Source organism: Coregonus lavaretus, assembly GCF_964263955.1.
Source record: "Coregonus lavaretus genome assembly, chromosome: 10".
NCBI lineage: Eukaryota > Metazoa > Chordata > Actinopteri > Salmoniformes > Salmonidae > Coregonus > Coregonus lavaretus.
In genome coordinates, this window is record NC_139997.1 from 27191794 (window position 1) to 27207442 (window position 15649).

Sequence of the window (15649 nt, forward strand, 5' to 3'; positions counted from 1 at the left end):
TGACCTCAATCCTATAGAATATTTGTGGGCAGAACTGAAAAAGTGTGTGCGAGCAAGGAGGCCTACAAACCTGACTCAGTTACACCAGATCTGTCAGGAGGAATGGGCCAAAATTCACCCAACTTATTGTGGGAAGCTTGTGGAAGGAAACATTTGACCGAAGTTAAGCAATTTAAAGGCAATGCTACCAAATACTAATTGAGTGTATGTAAACTTCTGAACCACTGGGAATGTGATGAAATAAATAAAAGCTGAAATAAATCATTCTCTCTACTATTATTTTGACATTTCACATTCTTAAAATAAAGTGGTGATCCTAAATGTCAGGAATTGTGAAAAACTGAGTTTAAATGTATTTGGCTAAGGTGTATGTAAACTTCCGACTTCAACTGTACATTTTCAGGCCCTCTGGGAACTGACATGCAGACCTCTGACATACAGTCGATAAGAGATGCAGCTCACAATCTCCAAGGCTTGACTGACATGGAAACAGAATATAAATAGTGTTTTAAATTGCCCTTAAGGCTGTCATTGCAATTTTGTGAGTAGTGGTTCTATCCTGCTCTGTCTTTTTTTAGCATGGAGAAGTCTTCACCGATAGGTAGCAACTCAATTTGCTAACATCTGTTTCTTGATTTTGACAAAGAAACCAGCCCTTCCGACTGGAAATTGCTATTTTCTTATTAGATATACATTTTCAGAAGATGATATCTCTGGAAGATGTGTATTTTTGATCATGAAAATGTATTTTATTTTGCTACCATCATTTTTCCTCATTCAAATATGAAGATCCTTTATTATTTTACCACCCCTGTTTTAAGATGCTTTCTTTGTAGCATGACAAGCAATTCTTAATTAGCCTAATTTAAAACGAGGCTCTTTCCACAGCCACAGTAGAGCCATGAGTCATGCAAGCGAGAATAATGGTATAGCAAATACAAAATGTTTGTCACCAAGTAGGCAACATACTAGCTAGCTAATTAGGGTAATCTCTCATCACTTTAAGTGGTCTTGAATCATGCTTTTCATTTTAATTGATATAACATTTTCCCAGTAATCAATTTTGTCTCCCTTTTTCATCTGACGACATAGAATGTCATTGTGCTCTAGCAGTGTGAAGCAGATGCTGTGTGGTTGGATGGTTTCAAAGGATGTTATTAAAACACAACAGATATCCTTTCTGCCCTGAAAAAGACGATCCGACAATTCACTTTTTGCCCTGAAAATTACAAGGCATTGATTGGCCACACAAAAATACAAACACCACTTAAGTTGCCACTCACATTCAAACAAAGTAGGGTAACAAAAAGCAAACAAAAAAATGACTGACAAGTGTTGCTCAAAGGTAAATGGTTAGAGCAGTATGGAGTGGGAGCCTTGCCCACTAGAAGCCTCCCTGCAGACTGTAACATAATAGAGACAAGTCATACAGGAAGCTGTTCCACTGCGCTGTAGGAGAGATGAACTTCATTCCCCCACTGTCACTTGTACTGCCTCTTTCTTTTTTGACACTTTTCTCTTTCTCCTTCTCTCCATCCACCACCTGCCTTTCAGGACTCCTTTCAAGGCATTTCCCCTCACCTCTCCCCCCTCTTTCCCTGAAGGAGACTTCACACAAGCTCTTAAATGATAACCCACAACATGTTTGGTTGCCCCAGACAACAGAGTGACTGAGGGCTGTGAGCGGTGGCACTGACGAGTGCTCAGGACAGGACCTACAAGTGCTCAGGACAGGACCTACAATGGGACATGGGCCTCAGGGTCAGAGTTTATGGTAGTGGTAGTTTGTCCATTGACCTATGGTTTTAAGCCCCTTAGACATAGTGTCTATAGTGCCATCCCCACCTCTAGATGTGACATCTGGAAGTTGTAGTAGCTACTCCCTGTAGTGACAGTCCACATAAGAGTGCAGCGTATAGGCTAGGTTACATCCATGACGTTCAATGTATTGCTTCAAAGTTCACAGCACTGTTAGAAGTTACCCTAGCTCTGTTCCCCTTCCTCAAAGTCTGACTTGGATCGGGACACATTTCTGTTTCACTTAGAAGCACAGAGGAGGGACTAAGCTCCAGCAGTTGTTTTATGAAGCTAATGTAGACGTATTAGCTGAGCTGCACCCCACTGCCAGTAGTTAGCCAGGCTCACAGAGAAACCATTAGTTACATTAAGGGTACAAATTGACTGGGACAGAGGAATAGGCAGCTGATGTAGGTCATGGAAATTGAATGATTTATCAGGCAATGTGTGTAGTCTAATATGACTCAAAGCAGCTAATAACCTAGTTGTTGGTTTTTCACATACTGTAGGATATGATAAAGCAATTATGAATTTTGTCTTACATGAAATCAATCTCCATATCTCTCTTGTTGTATTGAGTCCCTAGTCCTATTTTTAGATGACGCTGCAAACCAACAATGGAAACTGTAGAAGCCACTGCATGTATTGCCCAATACCTTGTTGTAATAAAGCTAAAACCTTGTGTTCCTAGACTAGAGAATGCAGTTCCCAAAAATGAAGCTACTACTGTACAATACAATGCCTTAGTCTATATATCTCCCCTCTCAGATGTGTATGTTTGAATGAGTACTGTCAGTAAAAAAGAATTAATTTGAACTGCACTACAATGCAGAATCCAATGTCCACTTATCAGTAGTCGACCATAGAATAGCCCACAGCCCTTGGGTCTGAGCTTTGCCTGTGTAGCGCTGATCTACACCTAACGTAGGGTTGCAAAATTCCTGAAACCTTCCCAAAATTCCCAATTTAAATATTCCCTCGCAGCCTATTCCCTCATGATTCCAGAAATCCTTTAACCAGAATTTCTGAAAAAACAGAGAATTTCTATCCACACTTCTACTATATACCTGACTCATATGTAATGTGACCTTGCAGACACAGTGTCGGGGAAGCTGCAGAACGACAACATTTACACCATCGCCAAGAGGAACGTGGAGGGCCAGGACATGCTCTACCAGTCCCTCAAGCTCACCAACGGCATCTGGATCCTGGCAGAGCTCCGCATCCAACCTGGCAACCCCAACTACACGGTAAGACACCCGCCTAACCTCCACTCTCCTAATTCTGAACTCAGAAGTCACACATATTGTTTTTGTCAGTAAAAGTCTGAAATGCCAAGCAGAAGGCTCTTTATATTTCCACCCTTCCCTCACTAGAGTATCAGGCAAATAAACACTTTTTTGTGTTTTGTCCTCCAACTGAACATACCCCAAAAGCCCTAGTCATTACGTGACCTTCATGAGTAGACTTAGTCTTTAATGGAATGTTTGAACCCAGGAAATAATTGATAGCCCTTCTCACTGAGACAGCAGCTTCGCCACACTCCCCTATAATGAAGTGCATGTTACATCCAGGAAGTGGTACTGTGGTACCTAGAGATGGTTTATGGAAGTAATACAAGTTATCGACCTTTGTTTTACACACACTCAGCTATATCCTGTTCCCTCATCATGTGTTTGAAGGAACCTGTTCATCATTGAGGGTTCATTGGGAATGCCTTGTCCTCTGGCAGAGTAATGGCTGACCTCGGCTGCAGACGTGCTGCTTGGTTAACTTTTGCTCTTCTAGATTGGCAATGAACAAGGTCAAAAGCCCCATGTAGCACTGCAAAATAGCTCCTAAATACAGGCATGGCCAGGTCCATCAAGTCAGTTCGTCTAGTGTGTCCAGACTCATAGACAGGTCCTTAATTGATTCCTGTATTAGCCATTCAAGGCCAAACAATCTCCTGATGAATGTATTCAGGTGAGGTCTATCCAAAACATTACATTTGATATTGCGATTTTGAACTGTCTTGAAAATGTCTTGAAATAAATAATATGCAGGAATCAAGTGCTTTCTTTTCTCTAAGTTACAGTACTGTACTTTTTCTTCCAAACTGATTATGTCACCTCATCGGAGTCTCTAAAAATGTGTCAAGTCTTGTACTCTCTTCTCTCTTTAACAGGTCTTTTTGGCTCATAGTGTATAAGTTACGTTTGAGGTTGTTGTCAGGGAAGGTCTGAGCTCAGCTGTCAAGCTGAAGGCTCTTTAGAAAACACAGTGTAGCAGCACATTCATATTTCCTGGCAATAAGGAGTGCTGGCTTCCATATATCAAATAAACCATACTCATTGGTGAATGATATACCATTTGTTTGCTGTATTTCTTTTTAATTAACACATCAATAGCCTTCTGTCCTAGCCAGATCAACTGTCTATCAGCATTTTGTAAAGTACCTGTCAAAAGCTTGATAGCAGGGAGTGTCACAACACCTACAATTTGATTATTTGTGTTATATGTTAGCAACAATCCTTATGTTCATGTGAAGCCCCAGGCAAAATGTCAGCAGCAGAAGGCCATGGAGAATTCCCAGCTCTGACAGTCCCTATGGCACAGCTTACAACACTGGTACTCATCACAGTGGAACTTCAGTGCTGCTGTCCCCTCTCTCTCTCTGCCTGCCTTGCTGCCTGGCTGGGTGACTACATTCATCTTAGCGCCTCCTGATTGTTTTACAGGCAGCTGTTCAGGCACTGGCTGCTCCCTGGCTCGATTACCTGTGCTGTGCTTCCCATCGAGGAAAAGCATGTTTGTCCTGGCTGGCCATGCTGTCGGTCTCCAGCTAATTGATTCTTAATGGGAATTTAGCCCAGGTCCCTCAGAGCAGTCGTGCTGATGCAGCCAGTGGATAACAGTGGGACAGGCTATATTAGTTAGGCTCTAGAAGGAGAAAAGTTCCTGGGGAATTAGAAAATAAATCTTGCTTGTGACCAACTAGGTTCAATGCCGGGTCTCCTGTGGGCCACAAGACTGTGTTAGCCCATCAAAGCAGTTGAGAACAAACACTTATCCTATTTGCTGCCAAACACTTATCCTATCTTCCTGGGGTCCAGCAAAATTAAGGCAGTTCATACAATAACATTTTTCTTTTTACAATTCACAGATTTGACAACACACTGTGTGCCCTCAGGCCCCTACTCCATCACTACCACATATCTAAAGTACAAAATCCATGTGTATGTGTGTGTATAGTGCGTATGCTATGGTGTGTGTGTATGCATGTGTCTGTGCCTATGTTTGGGTTGCTTCACAGTCCCCGCTGTTCCATAAAGTGTATTTTTATCTGTTTTTTATATCTAATTCTACTGCTTGCATCAGTTACTTGACGTGGAATAGAGTTCCAAGTAGTCATGGCTCTATGTAGTACTGTGCACCTCCCATAGTCTGTTCTGGACTTGGGGACTGTGAAGAGACCTCTTGTGGGGTATGCATGGGTGTCCGAGCTGTGCGCCAGTAGTTCAAACAGACAGCTCGGTGCATTCAACATGTCAATACTTCTCATAAATACAAGTAGTGATGAAGTCAATCTCTCCTCCACTTTGAGCCAGGAGAGATTGACATGCATATTATTAATATTAGCTCTCTGTCTACATCCAAGGGCCAGCCGTGCTGCCCTGTTTTGAGCCCATTGCAATTTTCTTAAGTCCTTTTTTGTGGCACCTGACCACACGACTGAACAGTAGTCCAGGTGTGACAAAACTAGGGCCTGTAGGACCTGCCTTGTTGATAGTGCTGTTAAGAAGGTAGAGCAGCGCTTTATTATGGACATACTTCTCCCCATCTTAGCTACTGTTGTATCAATATGTTTTGACCATGACCGTTTACAATCCAGGGTTACTCCAAGCAGTTTAGTCACCTCAACTTGCTCAATTTCCACATGATTTATTACAAGATTTAGTTGAGGTTTAGGGTTTAGTGAATGATTTGTCCCAAATACAATGCTTTTAGTTTGAGAAATATTTAGGACTAACTTATTCCTTGCCACCCACTCTGAAACTAACTGCAACTCTTTAAGTGTTGCAGTCATTTTAGTCGCTGTAGTAGCTGACATGTATAGAGTTGAGTCATCTGCATACATAGACACTCTGGCTTTACTCAAAGCCAATGGCATGTCATTAGTAAAGATTGAAAAAAGTAATGGGCCTAGACAGCTGCCCTGGGGAATTCCTGATTCTACCTGGATTATGTTGGAGAGGCTTCCATTAAAGAAAACCCTCTGTGTTCTGTTAGAGAGGTAACTCTTTATCCACAATATAGCAGGGGGTTTAAAGCCATAACACATATGTTTTTCCAGCAGCAGACTATGATCAATAATGTCAAAAGCTGCACTGAAGTCTAACAAAACAGCCTATGACATCGGGGGCAGTGGAAGACTGATAATATAAAGTGAGCTATTGTGATGGCCATGGCTATTGTTTTTTTTGCTCCCCATACATTGATAATTCCCAGGGGTTATTTCATTTGACCCTTGCACAATAACTGCTGTCTAAGGTAGTGGAGTTCAGGCAGCAGTTCATATCAACCTTTCGAAATGGTCAAGGGCAGCTGTTGTGGGGCCAATTTATTGGCAAACGCCTCTCAGACAAATACCTTTGGGACAACATCAGAGCCTGTCATGGAACAGTGAGAACATATGGACCAGGCCATAATAACAGGAGAATGTACACTCAGTGGCCAGTTTATTAGGTGCACCCATCTAGTACCCCCTTTGCCTCCAGAACAGCCAGAAACATTGCTCAATTGATATCAATGGACCTAACGTGTGTCAGGAAAACATTCCCCACACCATTACACCACCGCAACCAGCCAGTACCGTTGACACCAGGCAGAAAGGGGCCCTGGACTCAAGCTTCTTACACCAAATCCTGACTCTGCCATCAGCATGACGCTACAGGAACAGGGATTCGTCGGACCAGGCAATATTTTTCCACTCCTCAATTGTCCGTTGTTGGTGATTGCGTGCCCACTGGAGCCGCTTCTTATTGTTTTTAGCTGATAGGAGTGGAACCCAGTGTGGTCGTCTGCTGCAATAGCCCATCCGTGACAAGAACCGACGAGTTGTGCGTTCCGAGATGCCGTTCTGCACACCACTGTTGTACTGCGCTGTTTGTGGCCCGCCTGTTAGCTTGCATGATTCTTGCCATTCTCCTTCGATCTCTCATCAACAAACTGATTTCACCCACAGGACTGCCGCCTACTGCATGTTTTTTGTTTGTCGCACCCATTCTCGGTAAACCCTAGACACTGTTGTGCGTGAAAAGCCAAGGAGGCCGGCCGTTTCTGAGGTACTGGAACTGGCGCGCCTGGCACCGACGATCATACCACGCTCAAAGTCGCTTAGGTCACTCGTTTTACCCATTCTAACGTTCAATCGAACAGTAACTGAATGCCTCGATGCCTGTCTGCCTGCTTTATATAGCAAGCCACACCTACATGACCACTGTCTGTAGGCGTGAACCCTTTTCGTGAATGGGGTGGTGTATCTAATAAACTGGCCACTGAGTGTACGTCTACATGCTAGTATGTATTAATGTTGTAGAGTTTGTAAAGAGGTAGTATGGATGTACCCTCGCACATTGACTCGGTAACAGTACCCCCTGTATATAGCCTCGTTATTGTTATTTTATTGTTACTTTTTATTTAATTTTTTACTTTAGTTTATTTAGTAAATATTTTCTTAACTCTATTTCTTAAACCGCATTGTTGGTTAAGGGCTTGTAAGTAAGCATTTCACGGTAAGGTCTACACCTGTTGTATTCGGCGCATGTGACAATATAAACGGTTGAGTTTGATATAATTGAAAATCTTACAAACAGGGTTGTCAAATTATTTGAGAATTTCTTTGAATTTTGTTTTTAAATAAACATTCGTAACATTTAACCCCAACTATCTAAAAGCGCATAAACTCAGATGTTTTATATTTCCGCATACAGTATGTTATAACTTAGACCCTATTACATGTTAGGGTTGGACGGTATCCAGATTTCCATACCTTCATACCGTTCCTGTACAATACCGGGGTATATGGTATTACTGGCAGGGCACACAAGGGGTGCTATTTCTTTCTACTTCTATTTATTTTTAAACAAGGTATGCTAACAAAGTACTAGGGAATTCCCATAGCGGACACTAGCTAAATGCTAAAAAGCGCAAGCGAACATAAACTAAATGCAAGGGCAGACAACCCAGCTTATAAAGTTATAGAACTTCAAAAATCTCAAAAGGCTACTCACACTTGATCCAGAAGGGGATTGGTTGTCTCTACTGTAACCAAGAAGCTTGATATTGCAAGCTAGCCACCTAACGCTATAGCTAGCAAACCAAATGCATAGCTGGAGCCCTGAGCTGGAGAAAATGTATTTGGCACATCTATGATTGCCAGCAAAATATCTTATAAGTTAACTAGCTAAGATTAGTATTGAATTTCAAGTGTACCTTGATCACCTCTCTTGTTCTGCTCAACAGTGGATCGTCATGTCATGTTTGCTCCATGTGCTCTTTGTAAACAAACATACCATGTGACCACAGAGTTTCTTAACCCAGAGGTGCAACATCGCAAGACTTCCGGGAACGCTTGCAAACCGACCAAGCAGACCAGGCCGGGGTTTGGGAAGTGACAAATTCTTCCTTAGTTGTTCGTTTTCTCGAAATCTAAAGGCACAACCTAGATTCGAGCCAATGTCTTAAGTAGTTGAACATGTTATTACTCCAACCTCGTGAAAGTGACAAACTGACATGTTTTCATTTTTGTCAAAAACAACTTTATATCGAAGGAGTGTTTATATAGTCAAGGATATGTTTTTTATAATTCTACAAAGTCCTAGGGAAAAATGTAGGCCTAAAGCCAATTTTCGACACTTCCAGCCAATGACGCATCAACATTCTAACAGTCTAATAAATACATTTAATATATTATATCGGAAGAATAATAATTTGGTTGTGTTTATAAAGGTCTTAGGTAACATTAGAAAACTAAAAAACAATTATTTAAAAGAACATAATAGCATTTTCATTAGTTTGTTACTCTAGGCTGTAAGTAAAAATGAAAAAACACTAGTTCAAGGCCATCACAAAGTAGTCCATTATAATTTAGTTTTGGCAGACCTAAAGAAACATTGTGGAAATAAGAAAATGTATTTAAAAGAAAACAGAATAGCTAATTTTACATTTACAAAAATATAAACGCAACATGTGAAGTGTTGGTCCCATGTTTCATGAGCTGAAATAAAAGATCCCAGAAATTTTCCAGTTTATTTCTCTCAAATGTTATGCACAAATTTGACAGCTAATGAAACAGGAGTATTTTGGTCTGTAATAAAGCCCTTTTGTGGGGAAAAACTCATTTTGATTGGCTGGGCCTGTCTCCCAAGTGGGTGGGCCTGTCTCCCAAGTGGGTGGGCCTATGCCCTCCCAGGCCCACCCATGGCTGCGCCCCTGCCCAGTCATGTGAAATCCATAGATTAGGCCCTAATGAATTTATAACAAATTATACAAACCCTGTTTTTAAATGATATCAAACTCAACATTTTATATTTTCCAGTGATGAAGACATAGATGTGGGAAATGCTAAATGGGTCAACTTTGACCACCTCTATCTCCTAAATGTTTTAGCATTCAGGTCCAAAAAGCTACTTTCTGACCACTTCTACCATGGGCAAATACACTACATGAGCAAAAGTATATGGACACCTGCTCGTCGAACATCTCATTCCAAAATCATGGGCATTAATTTCGAGTTGGTCCTGCCTTTGCTGCTATAACAGCCTCCACTCTTCTGCGAAGGCTTTCCACTAGATGTTGGAACATTGCTGCGGGGACTTCCATTCAGCCACAAGAGCATTAGTGAGGTTGGGCGATTAGGCCTGGCTCGCAGTCGGCGTTCCAATTAATCCCAAAGGTGTTCAATGGAGTTGAGGTCAGGGCTCTGTGCAGGCCAGTCAAGTTCTTCCACACCGATCTCGACAAACAATTTCTGTATGGACGTCATTTGTGCACGGGGGCATTGTCATGTTGAAACAGGAAAGGGCCTTCCCCAAACTGTTGCCACAAAGTTGGAAGCACAGAATCATCTAGAATGTAATTGTATGCTGTAACGTTAAGATTTTCCTTCACTGGAACTAAGGGGTCTAGCCCGAACCATGAAAAACAGCCCCAGACCATTATTCCTCCTCCACCTAACTTTACAGTTGGCACTATGCATTCAGGCAGGTAGCGTTCTTCTGGCATCAGCCAAACCCAGATTTGTCCGTCGGACTGCCAGATGGGGAAGCGTGATTCATCACTCCAGAGAACGCGTTTCCACTGCTCCAGAGTCCAATGGCGGCGAGCTTTACACCACTCCAGCCGACGCTTGGCATTGCAAATGGTGATCTTAGGCTTATGTGCTGCTGCTCGGCCATGGAAACCCATTTCATGAAGCTCCCGATGAACAGTTCTTGTCAGGGGCGCAACTTTGGTTTTAGAAGTGGGGGAGACATACAGTACCAGACAAAGTTTGGACACACCTACTCATTCAAGTTTTTTTTTCTATTTTTTAAAACTATTTTCTACATTGTAGAATAAGGCTGGTAACTCTAATGTAGTCCCCTGTAGCTCAGTTGGTAGAGCATGGCGCTTGCAACGCCAGGGTTGTGGGTTCGTTTCCCACGGGGGGCCAGTATGAAAGCAGAGAGGTAACTCTGGGTCTTCCATTCCTGTGGCGGTCCTCATGAGAGCCAGTTTCATCATAACGCTTGATGGTTTTTGCGACTGCACTTGAAGAAACTTTCAAAGGTCTTGACATTTTCCGTATTGACCTACATGTCTTAAAGTAATGATGGAATGTCGTTTCTCTTTGCTTATTTGAGCTGTTCTTGCTATAATATGGACTTGGTCTTTTACCAAATAGGGATATCTTCTGTATACCACCCCTACCTTGTCACAACACAAGTGATTGGCTCAAACGCATTAAAAAGGAAAGAAAGTCCACAAATTAACTTCACTATTATTCTACAATGAAAAAATAAAGAACATCCCTTGAATGAGTAGGTGTGTCCAAACTTTTGACTGGTAGTGTACAGTACCAGTCAAAAGTTTGGACATACCTACTCATTCAAGGGTTTTTCTTTTTTTAAACAATTTTTTACATTGTAGAATAATAGTGAAGACATCAAAGCTATGAAATAACACATATGGAATCATGTAGTAACCAAAAAGGTGTTAAACAAATCAAAATATATGTTATATTTGAGATTCTTCAAATAGCCACCCTTTGCCTTGATGACAGCTTTGCACACTCTTGGCATTCTCTCAACCAGCTTCACCTGGAATGCTTTTCCAACAGTCTTGAAGGAGTTCCCACATATGCTGAGCACTTGTTGGTTGCTTTTCCTGCACTCTGCCATCCGACTCATCCCAAACCATCTCAATTGGGGTGAGGTCGTGGGATTCAGCCAAACCCAGAGTGGCTATTTGAAGAATCTCAAATATAAAACATATTTTGATTTGTTTAACACTTTTTTGGTTGCTACATGATTTCATATGTGATATTTCATAGTTTTGATGTCTTCACTTTTATTCTAAAATTCTACATTAAAATTAAAGAAAAAGCCTTGAATGAGTAGGTGTGTCCAAACTTTTGAGTGGTACAATATATATATATTTATTTTTTATCCAGTTGGTTAAACACTCCAAACAGCCTACCCAACCGCTCGGAGGCGTCTGCATGGTCCTAAAGCACACAGTTGCCTTGTTTTGTATCACATTCCAATGGTAAAACTGGGGGGGGGACAAAAATGCAATTTCAGAATGTGGGGGGGACATGTCCCTAGTGAAAGTTGTGCTCCTGGTTCTTGTGCTGACGTTGCTTTCAGAGGCATTTTGGAACTTTGGTAGTGAGTGTTGCAACCGAGGACAGACGATTTTTACGCTCTACGCGCATCAGCACTCAGCAATCCCATTCTGTGAGCTTGTGTGGCCTACCACTTCACGGCTGAGCCGTTGTTGCTTCTTGACGTTTCCACTTCACAATAACAGCACTTACAGTTGACCGGGGCAGCTCTAGCAGGGCAGAAATTTTACGAACTGACTTGTTGGAAAGGTGGCATCCTATGACGGTGCCATGTTGAACGTCACTGAGCTCTTCAGTACGGGCCATTCTACTGCCAATGTTTGTCTATGGAGATTGCATGGCGGTGTGCTCTATTTTATACACCTGTCAGCAATGGGTGTGGCTGAAACAGCTGAATCCACTAATTTGAAGCGGTGTCCACATACTTTTGTATATATAGTGTATGTATAGAACGATTTGTTCAAATCAAAAGGGGTGCAGTCAAAAAGTGATTGAAATCAAATGGAACGACCCCACTGTGAATAGAAACTGATCAATGCTGATGTTAAATCCGGTCGTAGGAAAATGTATAATACTGAGATGGATGAATTTAATATAATATACTTTGTAGGGATACTCAATAACACTATTATATATTATTGTGTTCACAATAAGTGTTAGGATGAAAAGAGTTGCGAAAAGCAATTAAACTGTTGTGCTGTAGAGAAGGTGAAATGTACTCAGACTTATTGAGCTGAAATGTAACCTATAGTTTTGTACCTCAATCTATAGTTTTTCCTATCCTCTCTTCCAGCTGTCCTTGAAGTGCCGGGCTCCTGAGGTGACCCAGTATGTCTACCAGGTGTACGACTCAGTCCTGAAGAACTGAACCTTCCGTCCGTCCAGTCACCACGCTCCACTCCACACCTCGCCCCAAGAACAAACAGCAGCTGTTAGCGTTTTAGTCATTTATTATTCCTTTCCCTCATTCCTCTCCACCATCTTTACCTCCATGGGAGAATGTAACATCCCCAGTCCATCCTAAACTAAATGTCTTAATGTCGTAAAACGTGGTTGATGGTGAAGCTCTCCAAAAAGAAGAAGAAATCTTTCATATTCACTAAGCCATCGGTCCCACCTCTTTGTACTGTATTGCCAATATTGGAAAGTGTCATATCATATATGTTTTTGTGGCTATTCTTATTTATGCTTGTTCTGCTTCCGTGGTACTTTTTCTACTTTCCCAACCGTTCCACAAGAGATACTCGATTTGGTGCCATCTTCCAGGCCTTACTGGGGCGGACGTTTCCAGTTGAACCAGTTGCTATGTCTCCATGATGCAACAAGTACCATTCTGGGCCAAGATGGCAGTAGTGAGAGGCGAGAGCAGGGCCAGGGAACATGAAATTGTCAGGTTGCCATGATTTTAATGCATTAGTGGATGTCATTCTGTTCTCATTTTAGTAACCACTATGCAAACCACTATTTATGATAGCTATTATTACTTGTTTGCTCCAGTCTGTGCCATTGTTTTTTTTTACTGATACTTGCAGGCAGCTGATAATTTCATGCTTCTCAACACTTTTCTGATTGCTCGACCTGCCGCAGCATCAAACACAGCTATAGTCATTCCTAGATTGTCATTCCTTGATTTTCAATAATCCATGCCCCTTTGCTGGTTTTGTGTTGCAGTATTAATTAATATGCCAATTGTGAGTGTGGCATGAGTTGTCCATTCTGTTATGCTGTTCTCATCTTATGTTGATTCCAATGAGATATTCTGCATTATTCTTTATATGTAAGATTGTTATTGATATTCCATTTGCAGCTGTTCACCCAAACTAAACTAAACCCTAAACCTTTGGTCAAACCCAAAGCCAGGGTCAATATCAGTTGCTATTATCATAATAGGTAACAACCCCATACTGTCATCAATTACATGCCTAGTGTACGTGTTTGTGGTGTTCTGCAGTTAAACCCACCTCCCTGACATTGCTTTATCCTAAACATGGAGGATATTTAGTGCTTGCAGGCCACCTAATGACCAGGGTCACCCCTCTATGATTATACTGTGCAGTGACGTGGTGTAGTTTGTAGACCTAAAGTTCTGTGCGACTAACTAAATATTATTATTATTATATTACTACCTTGTAACCCAGAATTAGTGTGCTTGTATTCCATAACAGAAAAACGTTGGCTCTATATTCCAGTTATGTACCAAGTCCTCATATGGAAGTTTTATTAATAAATGTATACAAACTGATGTGATTTTAATATGCTATATCGCTATAACTAACCATGCTTGTTAGACCTCTGGTAGTTGAGCTCAAACATTGTTGATCATTTTATTAATCATTTTATTGAAACCAATGTAAAGTGCAGTCTGAAGGGTACCAATTGTGTTTGTGACTTCAGCTTTCTAATTGTATTGTTGCTACATGCTGATGTGCCTGTGAACCTGCATGGAAGCGGTGGCCATTGCTCCCAATAAATCTTTGCTGTCTGTTTTCCTCAAAACAACACTTGGCTACATGGGATGGTCTTATCTTTGCCCAGAATTTGACTGCATGTATCCCAAGCAAGATGTTATAAAGGTGTATTTGGGTGTGGCTTTCCCATCCAGAATATTTAATGTACTTATAAGTCCAGCAACCAGGAATAGGCCTACAGAACGGCTGTAGTAAGAAGTAATATGACAACTGAAATGTCCATTTTTAGCCTCTTCTCCTCAAGCTAACCTATTGATCCTGCATCGCTCCTCGTCAGTTACATTTTAGTCATTTAGCAGACGCTCTTATCCAGAGCGACTTACAGTTAGTGAATGCATACATGTCATCAAGGTGTCACTGTGTCCTCTATTATTTCAATAAAATGTCCGGTTTAAATGAATGCAGTGCCTGATGTGTTTCACTCATTTGCTCACAATCCATAATCAGACCAGAGGTAATATGACCAGCGTGATGCACAGCCAAAGGACAGCCACAGCGGTGTGTAATCAACAGATGCTCAGAATGTAGAGCAGCTCGCTAAGAATCAAAGCTTATTTCCCATGGGATGCTACTGATGTTTTAGGTGTTTTTTTTCTTTGGAGGGTAGGCATTTTCACACTGACAATGTCAGTCTGAATCAGCATGTTGATTTTGTTGATTTGAGTTTTTTTACAGTTGAGTGTCTGGGAGAAAAGCAAGCACAATGGAAGTTACACAGTCTAGAGACCAGCATTTTCAGTGTTGGAAAAAGTGTTTCACACTGGACTGCCAACTTTACATCATCTGCATTGTGGGGATCGGGAAGAAGTCTGGCTTGAACTTCAGCAATTAGCAGAGCTATAGGCCTAGAGAATATGGCTCTGGTAATTAGTTGCAATATAACTCCGTCACATCCACATTGAGTGTCAAGGTTTATATTGTTGTAAACTCATTGGAAAAAGTCTGAAGCAAAAAACATGTAATTCACATGACCTTGTACTCTCGTTTCAAGGCCAAACTGGAAGACTGAATAAGATCAACAATGGTGTGTTTGTAAGGTGAGGTCGGTGAGTTCACACAGAGAGACCACCCAAGTCATAGTTCTCTCTGTTGCGCACAGCAAGCGGTACTGCTGCACCAAGTCTGGAACCAACAGGACCCTGAACAGCTTCTACCCCCAAGCCATAAGACTGCTAAATAGTTAGTCCGGGTAGCTATTTGGTTAACTATTTAACTATGTGCATTGACCTTTTTTGCACGAACTTTTTTTTTCTATTGACATTGTATTGTGTTTAGGATGGATCCCCATTAGATGCTGCGAAGGCAGCAGCTACTCTTCCTGGTGTCCAGCCAAAATTAAGGCACTTTTCACAGTCCTCGCTGTTCCATATGGTGTATTTGTATCTGTTTTTTCAAACGGATTTTACTGCTTGTGTGAGTTACTTGATGTGGAATAGAGTTCCATGTAACCTTGGCTCTATGTAGTACTTTGCACCTCCAATAGTCTGTTCTGGACTTGGGAACTGTGAAGAGA

At 41.5% G+C, this 15649-nt stretch overlaps 1 protein-coding gene across 2 annotated transcripts in view; it reads left to right on the forward strand.

Annotated features, from left to right (window-relative positions):
• Positions 1-14536, forward strand: part of LOC311136569 (AP-2 complex subunit beta-like) — a 67880-nt gene extending 53344 nt beyond the window's left edge. For both annotated transcript variants that reach the window (XM_084170755.1, XM_084170754.1), the window contains 2 exons: positions 2893-3047; positions 12462-14536. In XM_084170755.1, coding sequence (XP_084026881.1) covers positions 2893-3047; positions 12462-12536 — 230 coding nt within the window. In that variant the 3' untranslated portion in view covers positions 12537-14536. The remainder of the gene's footprint in view (positions 1-2892; positions 3048-12461) is intronic.
• Positions 14537-15649: the final 1113 nt, after the last annotated feature.